The 15173-nt window shown below is 64.1% G+C and overlaps 1 protein-coding gene across 1 annotated transcript; it reads right to left on the reverse strand.

Annotated features, from left to right (window-relative positions):
* Nucleotides 1-13906: 13906 nt before the first annotated feature.
* On the reverse strand, nt 13907-15065 carry GP1BB (glycoprotein Ib platelet subunit beta). The gene is made up of 2 exons (XM_032471305.1): nt 14934-15065; nt 13907-14720 (listed from the first exon to the last, which is right to left on the reverse strand). Exons 1-2 carry the CDS (start codon nt 14941-14943, stop codon nt 14095-14097), a joined length of 636 nt encoding a protein of 211 aa, XP_032327196.1. The 5' UTR covers nt 14944-15065; the 3' UTR covers nt 13907-14094.
* Nucleotides 15066-15173: the final 108 nt, after the last annotated feature.

The following is a 15173-nucleotide window of genomic DNA, read 5'->3' on the forward strand; positions in this document are numbered from 1 at the left end:
TCGGGCCTGGGATCGGGCCTGGGTGCAAGGCCATTCCTGGGCCCCACCTCGCTGCCACCTTCCTATCTGTACCTGCTTTCACCTGCGGACAGGTGGATGAGCCCCACCCAAAGCCACTGGGGTCACCATGTAGGCTTCCAAGAGGAGGCTTAGTCCTGAGCCCATCTGTCTCTACCCACTGGCCTGGGTGCAGGCTGGACAGGGGCCCCAGGCATGGCCTCAACGGGGCTTCTGTGGTCACAGGGCCAGGAGTTCGAGCAAGTTCCTGAAAGCAGACAGGTTTGGTTCTTGGCTGCTTGGGGACAGTGGGTAGTGGGCAGTGGCTCCAGGTCCCGGAATGTGGAGTCTGGCAGGAGGCATTCCCTCCCACATGGCATGTCTGCATTTGGTTTAAAACTGGGCCCCTCTGCTTCCTACGTGGGGGCCCGCGACCTCTCTGTGCCTCTGGAGGGACAAATGGGGGTCTTCCTTCTTCCTCTTGCCACTTGTGCCCGCTCCAGCCCCAGCTGCCCGAATTGCCTGGCCACCCTGTCCTCTCTTCCAAATTCTGCCCAACTGCCCTTCTTCCAGATACAGGGGGGAACCAAGGCCCAAGGAATGAAGGCAGTGCTGAGACAGAGCAGTGGCAGGTGGTGTAGTTGGAGCGCTCCTGGGGTGATGGTGGCAGTGGCGGGTAATGTGGCCTTGACCAGTGGGAGGCAGTGGCTTCTGGGCAGCTAGGCTCCCTGGGCAGGGGCTGCTCTGCCGGCCTCAGCCTCGATGAGCACCGTTCTGCAGCCCCACAGTCTGGTGGAGCCTTTAGGCAGGGGTCTGCCCATAGACAGCAGGGCCTGGTGAGGGTGGAAGCCGTGAGCCCCTGGTGGCACAAGGGGACAGTGGACAGATGGGCAGGTAAGAATCAGAACCACCACTGGGTCGGGGAGCCAGGGATCGGGCTGAGCAGGACCCTGGGATTCACACTCAGGTCTGTCCCTCACCCACACAGCCCCCCAGAGCTCCAACCCTCCTACAGGTCGAGGCAGGAGGGCCTCAGGGGTTGCGGGGGAGACATCCACACAATGGGGCTGGCTGTAGGCTCTCCAGGAGACTGGAAGTCCTGTTCCCTCTCTGGGCCTCTATTTCCCCATCTGTAAAATGGTTTAAGGCCCCTGAGGACGGTCTTGGTTCCGTTGGGCTTGCTGGCTTGGGGCTGTGGGTGTGGCCCAGTCCCATCAGCAAGGACCAGAGCAAGGACTCAGCATAGGTGCTTCAAGGGCTGGGGGCCTGGCTGACTGGGGTCATTAGGATGGCCCATGCTGGAAGAGTCCCCAGAACATCTGCTCGCACCCTCCACATTCCCAGCTGGGCCTGTGCTGGCTCAGCCCCCAGGACATTTCTTAGAAGTTAGCCCCTAATCTCCATCCACTCCAGAAAGGCCCACCTCCCTACCCTTTGCTGTCCACCCACCCACCTGGGCCCTCCACCCACAGTGCTCCAGCCTTCAAGGACATGGGAGACTTCTAGAGGCCCGGGTGGGGCCTGGAGCCTGGGCCTTGCTCTGGCCACTCTGCTGGGCCTGAGCCCCGCTCTGTCACCCAGGCATTGGCGAGTTCCTTGTGACGCTGAGGTTAAGAAGCCCTGGCTTATTGCTTTTTCTTCAAGCCAGGCCAGCACACGGATCCCCCATCACTCCTGCAACCCAGGCAGACATTTTCAATCCATCCCAGAGCTCCTGCTCCTCAGACCTAGAAGCTTTAGGTTTCTCAGCCCTGAGCTGCAGGGGGCTTCTCCCTGTGTGTCAGAAACAGCACACGAACTAGCCCACCCTGAGGGCAGTGGCCTTGGCTCCCACATCAGGAGGTTTCAGGGCTCCTGACAGGCTTCACATGATGCTGGAAGCTGAAGAGAAGGACCAGCAGAGAGAGGGGCCAACACTAAGCCCCCACCTGGGGCCGACGCTGCCCCAGCTCTGGGCCCTCAGGGGTTCCAGCCTCATGGCCCCTTGAGTCACCAGAAATTGTGGCCCAGGAAGGGGCAGTATTGGTTCAGGGGCAGGCGGTGTGGGGGTCCTCTCCTCTGTGACTGGCCCTTCCCCCATGAGGCCTGGGAGGGCGCCCCAGCACAGCTTGGGCTCCAGAAACATTTGCTTTAAGTCTTAAAATATCAGGTTCCTGCATCACGGGGTGTCCCTGGGGGCCGCTGGGCAGACGGGAGGGATTTCAAGAGTAAGAGGAGTCCCCTCTAGCCCCACCCCACTGGCCGCTCTGCCAGCCTCTTGGCCTCAGCTGAAGCTTGCCAAGTGTTTGGGGTTGGCCTGCTGGGCCCCCCTCTCCTTCTCTGGGGGAAACTCCACTTTGCCCACAGCAAACCCCACCTCTTTGGAGCCCTCTGGGGCTTTTGAGCCCCAGAGCTGAAACTTGCTCTAGTAAGATCTGTGGACACTTTCAGCCAAGGACAGCTCAGATAGGGAAATCAAGCCCCAGGAAGCCCTGTGGCCACCCTGGTGTCCAGCCCTGGGGCAGGTGCAGGGCCTCTAGGGAGGAGTCTTGAAAAGACAGTGACACCAGTTTGGTGTTGGGCCCTGCATTCAGGGTGGCGCCCGGAGACAGGGACACTTGCACAGGGTCCTAAAGGGTGTGTAGAAGTTTCAGGATAGCCCTCGTCCTGGTGGTTAGGCTACCTGGACAGAGGACAGACTGGCACGTTCAGGCTGGTACCGGGCTGGTGGAGTAGAACAGAGGGCCCTGAGGGCGGACCCAAGGGCCTGGAACAGAGGCCCAGGCAGGTGGTTGGCCAGAATGCCAGGTGAGGGTGGGGTGGGGGCCGGGTGATTCCAGCTTTGGGACCTGCTGCTGGAGGGGCAGGAGAGGCCTCTTGGACGGCTGGTGCTGCCACTCAGCATGAAGGTGGCTGCCTCCTACTCCTGCTGCCCCAGGGACCACCGCCTAGAAGAAGGCACAGGCCCCCCAGCCCGCGCACTCCCTCCCTGGCAGACCACCGGCCTCGGCCCAGGGGACCAGCCTCAGTGCGGAGCGGGAATTGGAGCCAGGCAGCAACAGCTGGCCCCACTCGAGCGTCCCCCAGGGGCCCCTGCCTTCGTTCCCAGGCCCCCATCCCAGCCTTTTCCCAGGCTGCACCCCACCCCACAAAACAGACTCCTTGGGATGTGGTTGAGCGAGGCTGCAAGGGGACCACCAGCTGGGAAATCTTGCCAACCCCTCAATACCAGGACACAGACTGCATCCTTGGTGGGGTGGGGGAGACAGGATGGCTCTGCCCCTCGAGGCCCCTCCCGGCCTGCCCCATCCTCTGCTCATGTCCCTGGGCTTAGCCTCTCTGGGGGTGCACACCTCCTCCAGGGGAGTGGAAGACGCGGGGGACCCACTGGGCAGAGGGCCTGTGTGGAGGCCGAGGCCCCAGCGGCCGTCAGAGCAGCTGTGCACAGATCTGTGCAGGTGCAGACAGACACAGTTTTGGTGGCTGCAGGGAAATGCATGTCTCTGCCTGCCTCCCGGGGAGCTGGGCTCAGGGACCCTGTGTTTCAGTCCTCATCCCCACCCCAACTGCCACCTGAGGCTGAGGCAGTGAAAGCGCGTGTGCCCTCAGCACCACCCACCCTGTCCCCACCAGAGGGACTCCGGCCACAGCCACACCTCAGGGTGTTCACCTCTCAGAAGGGCCCCCTCGAGCGTCTGGTGGCCTGGCTGCCCTGTCTTCTTTCAGGGCCTCCCACACAGCGCTGGGCCAGGCCTCCCATTTTATAGGTGGGGGAACCAAGGCTGCGGCGGGATGCCGAGGGTAGAGAAGGAGTCCTGTGGACGTCAGCCGTGGCTGCCACATGATGTGTGGAGACGGGGGAGTGGTGGGGGAGGGACGAGGGGTGAGGGGACCAGGGACAGACCCCCGAGATCCTCACTGTCCACACTATCCTGCCTCGTGGCTGGGGCCAGAGGACGCAGGGCTGGAGCAGCTCCCCTCCCCCGACCCCAGAACATGTCCTGAGGGGCGAATGGCGGGCGGGGAGCCTCAGCCTGGAGAGGATTAGGAGGTCGTTGGCGCCCTTGAAACCCAACGCGGCTGCTGGCTCTGGGAATGGGCGTCTGACCCCTCTGCGGCCTCCACGATCCGGGGAAAATCCTCGAGGCCGAGTTAATACCAAGACCAATTTTTATTTCAACAAACTTAATTCTCAACAATGTGATACTGAGGGAGAGGGATTTTCCTGCCTCAGGGGGAGGGGGTCCTGACACAGTGCCGCCCCTCCTCTTCCCCCCCAGCTGTCCCCACCTCTTGGCAGGGGCTGGGCCACCGAGGATGCAGCTCCTGGGGACAGACCAGTTCAGGCTGCTCCCTGCGCTCCCAGGCCCCTGAGATGGGCGAGGGGACCCCCAAGCCCCCACCTCTGCTCTCCCCTCACTGAGGGCAGGGTCCAACCCTGCGTGTGACCTTAGCAGCTGGGGCTCGGGAAGGTTTGCTCGGAACACCTAAGCTCGTGTTCTCAGGGTCACACTGACCTACTTCCAGGGGCCTGGGCTCAGACACTCTGCGGTGCTCCCCATGGGCCCTGGGGGAGGAGCAGGGCCTGGGGGCAGATGGCGCCTCCAGCTCTGCCCACCTCCAGGAGCCCAGAGAGGAGAGGAAGGGAGGGGCAGGGGCCCAGGGGACTTGGCCCGACCTCACTGCCCCCCAGCCGAGCCTGGGTCGACCCGGAAGCTGCTCTCTGGGGATAATCGATGGTCTGGGGGCCGCTGTGGCTGCAGGATGGTCGGGAGCCCTGTCAGAAATTCCTCCTGACGTCGACCACATGCGTTGCCTGGCGGGGCCAGGCGGGCCAGGCCCCAGCCCCACTGCCCTGCCCGCCCTCCACAGGCCCCCTTCCATGCCAGCTGCCCACCGCCTCCTGTTCTGTAAAGGGGAGTGGGCCCACTGGGGCCGTGGCCAGTGCCCATGCCTGTGCCTGCAGGCCTGGGGGCAGTGGGGTAGCCCCAGGCAGGACACTCGCTGGGGGCAGGGGTGATTCCTGCAGAGGGACCAATGTCTGCAGAGGTTAGAAGTACTTTGGGGCTGCCCACATTGGCCCAGGGCTTCTGTCAGAGGGTACTGCTCCAGGGAAGGGTGGGGCCCCCAGGGCACCCTACGACAGGCCAAAGTCAAACCAGATGGGCTGGGGGCCCGTGGGGCAGGCTGGCCATTCGTCACCGTTATCTGCCCCGCCGCCAAAATCACAAACACATTTTTAAGTGAAGGACTGGCTGCCACTGGCCTTCGGGCCCTGATGCCGCCCAGCTGTGGCCACACTGTGGGGGTGGGGTGGGGGGAGGGGATGGAGAGGGGGTGTGGGGAGCCAGCAAGTGGCACAAGGGAGGTGTGCCTGCCACCCCCGACGTGCCCCCCAAAGCTGTCCCGGAGGCTGAGCCAATGCTCACCCGCCACTGTCCATCGGCAGCCTCCCCTGCTTGGAGCTCTCCGGAGCTGGGGTGCAGGGCCCAGCCACCTCTGCCCACCACCTTCCTCCCCAAGCCTGGGCATCACAGATCTACCCTCTGACCCACGTGCTGTGCATCAGGGCTGCTCCAGGGAACAGAGGGACACCAGGTGGGAGACATGCCTTCTGTACGGGGCTGGTGGCTCAGTGGTCATTCTACAGGACAAAGCTGGGGAAAGACCCAGAGGGACAAGAAAGAAACGGGAGCACATGATCAAGAGAAACAGAGATGGTGTGTGAGCCTGGAGCCTGTCACCAGAGGCACATACTCACCACAAGGCTGGCTGAGGCTTACGGGCAGGGCCAAACTCATTCTTGCTGTGGTGTAACTTTGCGAGGGGCAGGGCTGTCCTCCAGGGCCTGCAGGTGAGGGCGGGGCTGGGCTGTGTCTGGCCATCACTCTGGGAGCTGAGCAGGTCCTGCCCAGCACCCTGGACCCCCGGGCAGGCCCGCAGGGGTGGGGGGCGCCGGGAGAAATGGCCTGTGACGGGGGTGGGCGTCCCGGGCGGGAAAGCAAACAGTGTCAGCGGCTAATGAGCGGGAACCAGCCTGGGGCTGAGGGCCCGGGGAGGGGCACCGTCATCGCTCATCCTGACAGGCGGGCGGGGGGTGGGGGGCCCGGGACCAGAGGTGGAGGGGAGCATGAGAGCCGACAGAGGGTCCCCTGGAGACCCGACCCCGCACACAGACAGACGGACGGACAGGGGAGGCAGCCGGGCCCCCAGCCCCTGCTGGCTCCCATCCCCCCACTGCCGTGGCCCAAAGGACCTGGCTTGTTCCATCATCTCTCCTGTCGGATCTGGCTGCCCCCACTCCAACCCGCAGACTCTGTAGGACAAAGGAGACCGCCAGGAGGGGGCCGAGCCTGGGACCCCTGCACTGCATGCTGGGAAGCAGGACTCTGGGGTCTGGAGGCCCTGAGCCTCCTCGGGCCTCGGTTTCCCCACCTTTGCAAGGTGGAGGAGAGCAGGCATATTCTGAGGGTCCCCCCGACTTTCCTATCCCCCTCCTTCCCTGTATGTAGCCCCAGCTGCCCTCGGGGTCCTCACCCTTCAGACAGTCCTCCCCTAAATCTCGATACTTCCAACAGGCCTAGCAGCAGTGGGTGGGCTGAGTCCACATCGAGGGAAGCAGCCCCTCCTGTTCTGCCCAGTTCATAGGTGGGGAGACCAAGGAGCCCAGTGGAGAGGGTTCTTGGCCTCCAGGCCTCTAGCTTCCAGCTCCCACCCAGCTGAGCCAACCCAGCCTCTCGGCCACCATCTGTCCCCTGAAATCACTGGGGTTCTGAATGGGCAAGACCTTGGGCGCACTCCTGAGCCCCTCCTGGCCCAGCCCCGACCCAGTGGTGCATAGGTGCCTGCCTGTGGGGTGTCCAGGCCCCTGTCCTGCCTCCACTGAGAGGGAGGAGCAGCCATAAATTCACACCGCCAGCCGCCCGCGGGATAAATGTGTCATCGGCTGCACGATTTACGAGCACACCCCTGGCCTGCAAGGCAGAGAAAACAAGCCTGTGTACACATGGTGCGGCGGGCAGGGAGGGCGGCTGCCCAGGGCGCACAGGGCATGGCGGGCCAGCAGGACACACGCACGTGGGAGGTGTGAGGACACGGACACGAGGGCTCAAGGAGGTGGGACTGGTCGTTCCCCCCTCCACACGCGCACTCCCCCTTCAGGAGATGGCACAGCTGCTCAGGGACGCCCGGCTCGCCACTCAGAAGCACACAAGGTTCTTCTTGTCTCAGACCCTCTGCGAAGACTTGCTCTTGCCTGCACCCTCCCTGGAATTACAAGCACACCCCTGCCTGCAAGGGTCTGCAGAAGGGAAGACAGTGAAGGCACTCTGGGCGCTTGCCCGTGTGCACGTGTGTGTGCATGTGCACGTGTGCTTGTGTGTGTGTGTGCAGGCTCCCCCGTCCCCAGACAGCCCATGAGGAGGATCTTGGTGGAGGAGACCCAGACCACTGCATGGGGATGCAAAGGCAGAGCAGGGGACCAGCTGCCCAAGGAGGACACCGGGCCAGGGCACTGGGAGGAGAGGATGTGTAGACATGAAGGCGGGGAGATGACACTTCCTGCTTGGGGCCCACCTGCTTCGACTATCTCAGAGGCCCTGCCAGTCCAGCCACTGAACACACCCCAGACACGGGCACTAATGGAGCAAGGCCGTAACGCAGGAGGCCCTTCAAGTCCTGCCGCCACGCCTGACCGCCATGCCCACTGCCCGCCTCATCCGCCAGGACCAGATCCAGGCTCCAGGCTCAGCTGGCGCCAACCTCAGTTACCTGCTGGGACCAACCTAGGCACAGCAGCCCAAGCCTGAGAATGCAGGCAGGTCCCGGGAGCCTCGGGGGCAGTTGGAGAGGACTTGGAGGGCCCAGGCCAGGTGAGGAGGACTCTGGACGCACAGCAGCACCCCTAAAGACTGACAGGACTCAGGAGTTTGTTGGAGTTGAGAGTGCCGGTCAGCTTTAGCTGCCAACCCCCTTCCACCCTTCCATAGATGATCTGGACATGGATCATAGACACAGCTGATCTGGACACAGACAATCTGGGGACACTTTCCCTGCTGGCCTTGCCAAGTATGGCCCCTGGCAGATTCTGGTGACAGTAAATCCCCAGCCCAGGAGGGAGGGGCTAACAGATGTCTCAGGAACTACAGTGATAGAACCATGTCACCCCAAATACGGAGAGGCCACATCGACCCCCACACCAAGGTTCCCACACCAGGGACTCACAGAGAAGAGACCCCAGATGAGGCATCTGCAGCAGAAAGACCCACAAAATAGGAACCTCTCACCAGGGACTCACAAAGCTGGGCGAGGCATTTAGCTCCAGGAGAGGCCCAGGGCTCCAGCAAACAGGCCTGCCCCACTCTTCTTACAGAGAAAACCGATGCTCCCAGCACTCCCTCCGCATGGACATCTCTGGGTGGCAGCGTCCGGGGGCTCCTGCTTGCTCTGGGTCTGGCGCTGGTGCTGTCCCAGGCCTGGCGAGCACCCTCAGCGGGCACAGGGCACAGGCGGGCGTGCCGGGACAGGAGGCTGTCAGGGCGTCTGCCACTCCCCGCCCTGCCTAGACAGAAGCCCTTCCTCGGAATCCACGAGGAAGGGCTGGAATTCTTCAAGAGCATCTTTAAACAAACAAAGCACAGGGAAAAGCAAACTCCCCAGTACAAATCCCATCAAAATAGACTTTCACGTAACTCGCAGCTTCCCACCGGGAGCCCTTCAGAGGTCGAGGGGGCAGGATTCCTTGGGTGACACCGAAGGTGAATTGTGGGGGCCCACGCTGCCGGGACTTCCAGCCCCAGGCTGCAGCCCCGTCTTGTGGTGGGCAGGTCAGGGGGACCCTCCACTTCCCCTGGGGTCTGCACCCCTACACCCAGCAGGTGAAGCTTGAAGGACCCCTTCCAGTCCCTCCCACCTCTGAGGGTCCCTTAGTCCTACTGGGGGCACAGTGACCTTGTGGGAAGGGCTCCTCATGACTGGCACAGAGGCAGAGAAGGCAGCACCTGGGGGGTGGGGGTGGGGAGGGCTGGGCAGGCTGGCCCTCGCTGTTGAAGGTGTTTTCTCCCTGACCCCCCTGCCACAGGAGGGTCTTGTTTGGCCCAGAGTCCCCCAGGGACACTGGTAGTAGGGAGCCAGCTAGTTCCCTAGGGGTGGGGGGCCTCCCTTGGTCCCCAAATCTCCACCTCCAGCCCTCCCCAGGCAGCGGTCACCTTCAGACAGGGACGCGCACTGGTGGGACGAGGATTGGGAATGAAGGATTGGATGGCATCCCCTGCACACTCGGGGCCCCTACCCTCTCTGCCTCCCACAGGCTGATCCTGGCACCCCCCTAGCCACAATCTCTGTACCCTCCCCTGAGAGGTGGCTCCTGGATATCCCCAGGGGATCCTCCCTGTCCCCATCTCCACACACTGGGTCCCAGGGCTCAGGAGGTCTGTTCTGAGGGTCAAGGGGACCATCCCTGTGACAAGGCTTATAGGACACTCAGTGCCTTGCTCAGGCACAGAACTCCAAGGACTCTTGCCCCTGCCCTGGACCCGGAGACAAATCAGGAAAGATTTCATGGTGACGGTTGTAGGTTTCTTTGTATACAGGTGGCCTCACCTCTGCCACATGCACCCCGAGGGTTGTCTGCAGGACAGACACCTGGGGCAGGGGTTGTCGAGGCCAGCCTGCAGGGACAGGGGTCTGGGTACACCGTGCAGGCCCTGGGAGCAGCCCTGGGGGCTCTATCCAGCCTGGCCTGCCCAGTACTGACCCCAGGGGAGCTGACACCTGTGGAGGGGCCCACCTGGCCCATCTCTCAGCACGCTTTGTCCCGCTGGCCCTCGGCAGCCAGGGGTGGCGGTGACAGGAAAGCAGGACCGAAGGAAGGAGAGACAGCATTTCCCCGGGGCAGAGGGGCCCCTGGGAGGCTTCACTGGGGAGGATCGCTGACCCCCAGTTCCTGCAGGGCCAGTCCGAGGTCTCCTGATAGGACAGGACATCTCCCTGCAGACGTTTCCTGCCTGAGGACAGAGAAGTTGAGGGCAGTGAGAGCGTGCATCCAGTGTAGACAGCACTGAGTGTAGACAGTGGGTGTGTGGCTGTGCTGCGGAAAAAAAGAGTTGGGGGTTGGGGATCCCCTAAGAACAGTTTAAGGAGGGAAGGACACAGTCACCAGGCCCAGTGACCCCAAAGACCCCCTTCAGCCTAGGGGGCAGGGCTTCCCGAGAGCCCCCTGCTGATTTATGGTCCTCTAGGGGAGGGGAGTTACGGCTGCTAGTTCTTGCTCCCTCCTCCTCCTCCTTGTTGGGGGTCAACTAGCTGGGGTGGGGCGGCTCTCAGCTGGTTTCCAGATGGGCCTGGTGGAGGGGGCGCCTGGGGGTGGGAAGCAAAGGGACCTAGTGGTGTCAGCGGGCGGCCACAGCCGCCTTTGTCTCTCTGGAGCTGTCTCTCACCTCCAGGCCTGTCTCTGTCTGCCTCTGGCTCTGTCTCTGTCACATGAAGCCCCCCCTTCCCCACGGCCGCCTGAGTTGGTGGGGGTGGGAGCTAGTGATTTATCACTCGCTGCCTGTCCTCCATCGGAAACGCCGGGGGTGGGCGCAGACGGTGAGCTGAGCTATGGGCCCCCAGGGCTGCGCCACCCACCCCAATGTTGTTGCTCTGTCTGGGCGGCCGTGCGCCCACCCCTCGACGTGGCCAGGACTTGGCCCCCAGACCTTCCCAGGGCCTTGTCCGCGCTGGGCCCCTCATGTCCAAGCCAGCGAGGGGCTGGTCCTTCCCCAGGCTGGAGGGGCCGGAGGAGGACCCGCACTCCCCTGCTAGGTTTATCTGGACGCTGTCTCAGTTCCTGGGCATCCGGGTGGCGTGGCGAGGCTAGCGCCTCACTGTCACCCTCCGCGCAGCCTCGCAGCCCCCGCCTGCCACGATGCACACAGCAGGGGCTCAATAAGTGTTTACGGAGCAAACAAGCGGCGGAGGGCGGTTGGCGCACCTGGGCCGATCCCCCAACACCCTGTCCGGCGGAAGAGGTCCCTTATCTTCCCAGCGGCCGGTTGTCAGCGCGCGGGGGAGGGGCGCCCCCTCGTCCCCCCACCTCCGTCTGCTGGCGCCAACTCCCCGCCCCGCCCCCAAGGGAGCGAGCCGCCCGCCCCCGCGCGCCTGGGCTGGTCCGGCTCTGGGCTGCGCTTCCAGGCGGGCGGGTGTCTGAGCCCCGCGCCTCTCCGCCGCCCGCGCTGGCCGTTCCGCAGACCGCGAGCGCCCTCTGCTGCCGGACCTGGGTCGCGCGCCCGGGGACGACTGGCCGCAGGCACCGGCCCATTTCACGGAGGCGGACATGCGGGCTCCCCGCGCAGGTCGGGGCTGTGTCTGCCCGGGCTGCCGTCTGGCCCTGCCAGGGCTCTCTTTACGCAACCCCTTGGTCGGTTGCTTACCCGCTAAGATGTGGCTTGAGTCGCAGGCGACCTCAGGGTCCTGCGCCTGTTCCTGGGGAGGGCACTGCGCAGGACACGTTGAGTGAGGCCTTGAATAGCCAGGTGCAGTCACAGCACAAAGGTCATGCCTGCCCCCGGGGGCCAGTCCCATGGGGAAAAGCTGAGCCTTGACCTAAGGCTTGAGGTCTTGGGAGCCACACTGCCCCCTCAGCGAGGTTGGGGGGCAGGGGGTGGCTGGAGGACCCTGAGGCTGCCGAGCAGGGGCCCAGGACCAGCCAGCCTGGGGGCTAGCGGTGAGGGTGACTAGCAGGGCTTTGGGTGAACCCCGACCTGTTCCCACCTGTAAGACGTCTGAGGCCACAGAGGGGACTAGCGGAGGCATCCTGGGGCAGGTGTGTTGTCTGTGTGATGGAAGACATGCTGTAGGGTGGGGCATGGAGGCCTCTGAGCTGGGTGAGGGGTGTCCCGGCCTCTCCCTACACAGGGCCATTCAGGGGCGCTGAGCTGGGACCGTCCACTTCCCCACACTCTGGGGGTTGGAGCCCCAGGGTTAGTGGGTGGAGGGTCAGCTCAGGGTCAGGATTGGGACTGGGGGCTCCCAGGCAGCCTGGATGAGGTCAGCAAGTTAGGCGAGGCTGGTATCCCTCTGTGGTCAGCAACTCGCCAAGAGCCCATCTAAACCCTGGACAACTGGCAAGAGGGGAGGGGGATCCTGGAGAAACCATGGGATCGAGCTGCCATGTCATCCAGCAAGTGGGAAGTTCTTTCCTAAGTCTGACCACACTGTGGTGCCAGCCTCTTTCCTCCATCAGAGAAAACTCCAGCCTTGTGCAGCTCCAGGCCCTGATGCTCCCTCAGCAGGACGCTGGCCTGGGAGCCCTCAAGCCTGAGGGCAGTGAGTAGTGGAGCTGGGCCTCTGCTGTGCACTCCCCACAGCTCCTGCTGGACCTGTTCTACAGCCCGGGGGGCTGCCTTTTCTTAGCTTGGGGTCACCTAGGACACCCAGGCCACTTTTCCTGGGTCTGGCATTTGCCCCCCCAAAGTCCTCAGTGAAGAGGAGAGGGGGTCCCGGGGACCGGGTCTCAGCGCTGCTCTCAGGGCAGCTATGGAGAAAGCTCTGGGGCCCAGCAGGGGGAACCCTCTCTGGGATCTGGTTTCCTTCTCTGGAAAGTAGGGGCGACACCCCGTCCTGCACCACATTGGGACTGAGTTTAGGAGTGACCCATGTACCTTGCTGTGACAACCACTATTACCTCTGACCCCCACCAGGGGCGCTGGGAGTGCTGAGTCACTCCCTGAGGAAGGCAAGGTGGCAGTTTATTTGTACAAAAGGGGCCACTGTCCCAGATGAGGTGATAAGTCTGGATGGACGGCCGGGCAGTCAGCTGCAGCCCACAATGGGCCGGATGCCACACACCTGCCCACAAAGAAGGGGGTGGCTCCAGCCTCACGTCCCACCGGCAGCCCTGAGATAGCATCAGCCCGACCGGAGGGCCATCCGTCTTGTCCCACAAAGGCCAGGACAAAGGCCATGTCACTGGCAGCCTCCCCGACCTGGTCAGTGGGGCCGGGAGCCTTCCTGTGCCAGGCAGCCGGGACCCAGGCCTGAGGCTCCTTATCAGGGTCCTGTTTGGGGTGAATAGCAAACAAGCCATGTTGTTGACAGGGCCACGGGGTGGGGGACACCAAGGGTAGAAGTGGGACCGCAATAATGAGGAAAGCCCTGGCCTACCTTGTGGGCACCCAGGCCCTCATTAGCAGCCTGTGCCGGGCTGGGGCCCCCATAGAGGTGGCTGCTTGGCCTGGGACAGGGAGACTGGGGATGGAGGTGGTCAGAGGTGACTTCCTTCAAGAAATGGCAGCCAGGTGGGGGACATGATTCAGAGACCTCCAGTGCCTCCTCAACCCCTGTGGGGAACTTCCGTGGTCCACACCTCACTTGCCCTCCAGAGGTTCTTACTCAGATGCCTAGGGAGTTGCAGCTGGGCTACCGAATCATCCTCATCACCCACCCCCCATCTCCATCCCTGACTGCCCTGAAAGCTGCCTGCGTGGCATGGTCACTGCCATCAGGGAATCTCACACCCGAGCTGTCCTCAGAGCCACCTTGCACTGACTCCCGGAAACTACCACTCTGAACTTCTCTTTCTTGCCACATTGCCTGCGGGGGACCCAATGTCCCCTCAGTGTCCTCACTGCCCACACTGTAACGTCCCAGTGTCCTCAATGTCCCAGCATCCTCACTGTCCTCAGTCCTCACTCTCCAGTGTCCTCACTGTCCCAGTGTTCTCACTCCCCACAGTGCGGTCACTGTCTTTCGAGTTCTTCTGAGCCCTCCCACTTGTACTACTGTGAAGTCAGCGGCCAGGGAGTTCACTTGCTGACCTTGTACTTGTCAGGTTATGTCGGGTGTATGAAAATGTCATACGTTTCTGCCCCCCTTGAACCACCTCTCACCCCGGCAGCTTTTTCTGGGTTGGGGAGGCGCATAATTCCGGGTCTCGTGGTGCAGAGGCCGGTCAGATGCGGAGCAGGGTTTATTCGCACTGGAGATGGTGTGGGGACTGGGCGGGTCCGGGCGCCGGTTCGCCCCGGGCCGGCTCTGCGGCCGTAGGGCCCGCAACCCGGACGGCATGCTGGCGTGTCTGGGGGATTGTACGAGCGGAGGACGCGCACGGGGTGGGGCCGATCGGGGGAGCCAGCCGCGCTACTCAGCGTCCTCGCTCGGCTCTGGCTCCGGCTCCGGCTCCGCCGCCAGCGGGGAGGTCAGCGGGGTGCTCAGCAACCACCTGCTCGCGGCCTGGGCGCGCAGCCTCCGCAGGCGGCACAGCAGCAGCGCCAGCAGCAGCGCGTGCAGCAGCCCGAGGCCGAGCAGCAAGAGCTGCGCCGCCAGGGCCCCGCGGCAGAGCTCGCCGGGCGGGCAGGCGGCGCGCAGCTCGTCCTCCGCGAGGTAGGGCAGCACGCGGCCGCGCAGCGCGGGGGGCGCGGCGCAGCGCAGGTCGCGGTAGGGCTCGAGCTCGATCCGGCCGGCCAGCCAGGCGCGCAGCGGCACCAGGTGGCAGTCGCAGCGCCAGGGGTTGGCGTCCAGGTACGCGGCGCGCAGCACCGGCAGCGCGTCCAGGATCCCCGGCGGCAGCGCCGTCAGGTTGTTGCCCGTCAGCACCAGTTCGGTCGTGTTCAGTGGGAAGGCGGCCGGCAGCGAAGCCCACGTTAGCCCTCGGCGCCCGCAGTCCACGCGCGTACTCGCGCAGTGACACGGTGCGGGGCAGCCAGAGGCCAGGCGGCTGGGCGGCGCGAGCAGGAGGAGCAGCAGGCCCAGCGCCCCGCGCGGCCCTGGAACGGAAGCGCGGGGGTGAGCCCGGCCCGCGGGGCCCTTGGAGCGCCCCCCATTGCCCGCACGCTTCTCCACCCCGACCGCCCCGCTCACTGGCCGGGGTCCCCTATAAATGTGACCCAAATCTCTTTCAATTACAGCCCCAAAGACCGACCGCCTCCCAACCCTAGTCTGCCCAGGGAGCAGCCCAGCCGGCCAGACCCCAGACTCACCGGAGCCCATGGTGAGAGGACGGCGGCCCAGGCTGCTCTGGAGCGCGAGGCGCTGGCCGCGGAACCAGGCGATAAGGCCACCCCAACCCCTGCCGGGCCCCAGCGCGCCCGTCGAACCGACCACAGCGCGCCGCCCGGCCAGAAATAACCGCGAGGCCGAGCCGGCAGCGCGGATAAGAGTGCTATCACAGCCAGGCCCCGGCGACCGCACTTCCGCCCTGCTCGCTCCCAGGGGCGCAT

This window comes from Camelus ferus, chromosome 32, assembly GCF_009834535.1.
Source record: "Camelus ferus isolate YT-003-E chromosome 32, BCGSAC_Cfer_1.0, whole genome shotgun sequence".
NCBI lineage: Eukaryota > Metazoa > Chordata > Mammalia > Artiodactyla > Camelidae > Camelus > Camelus ferus.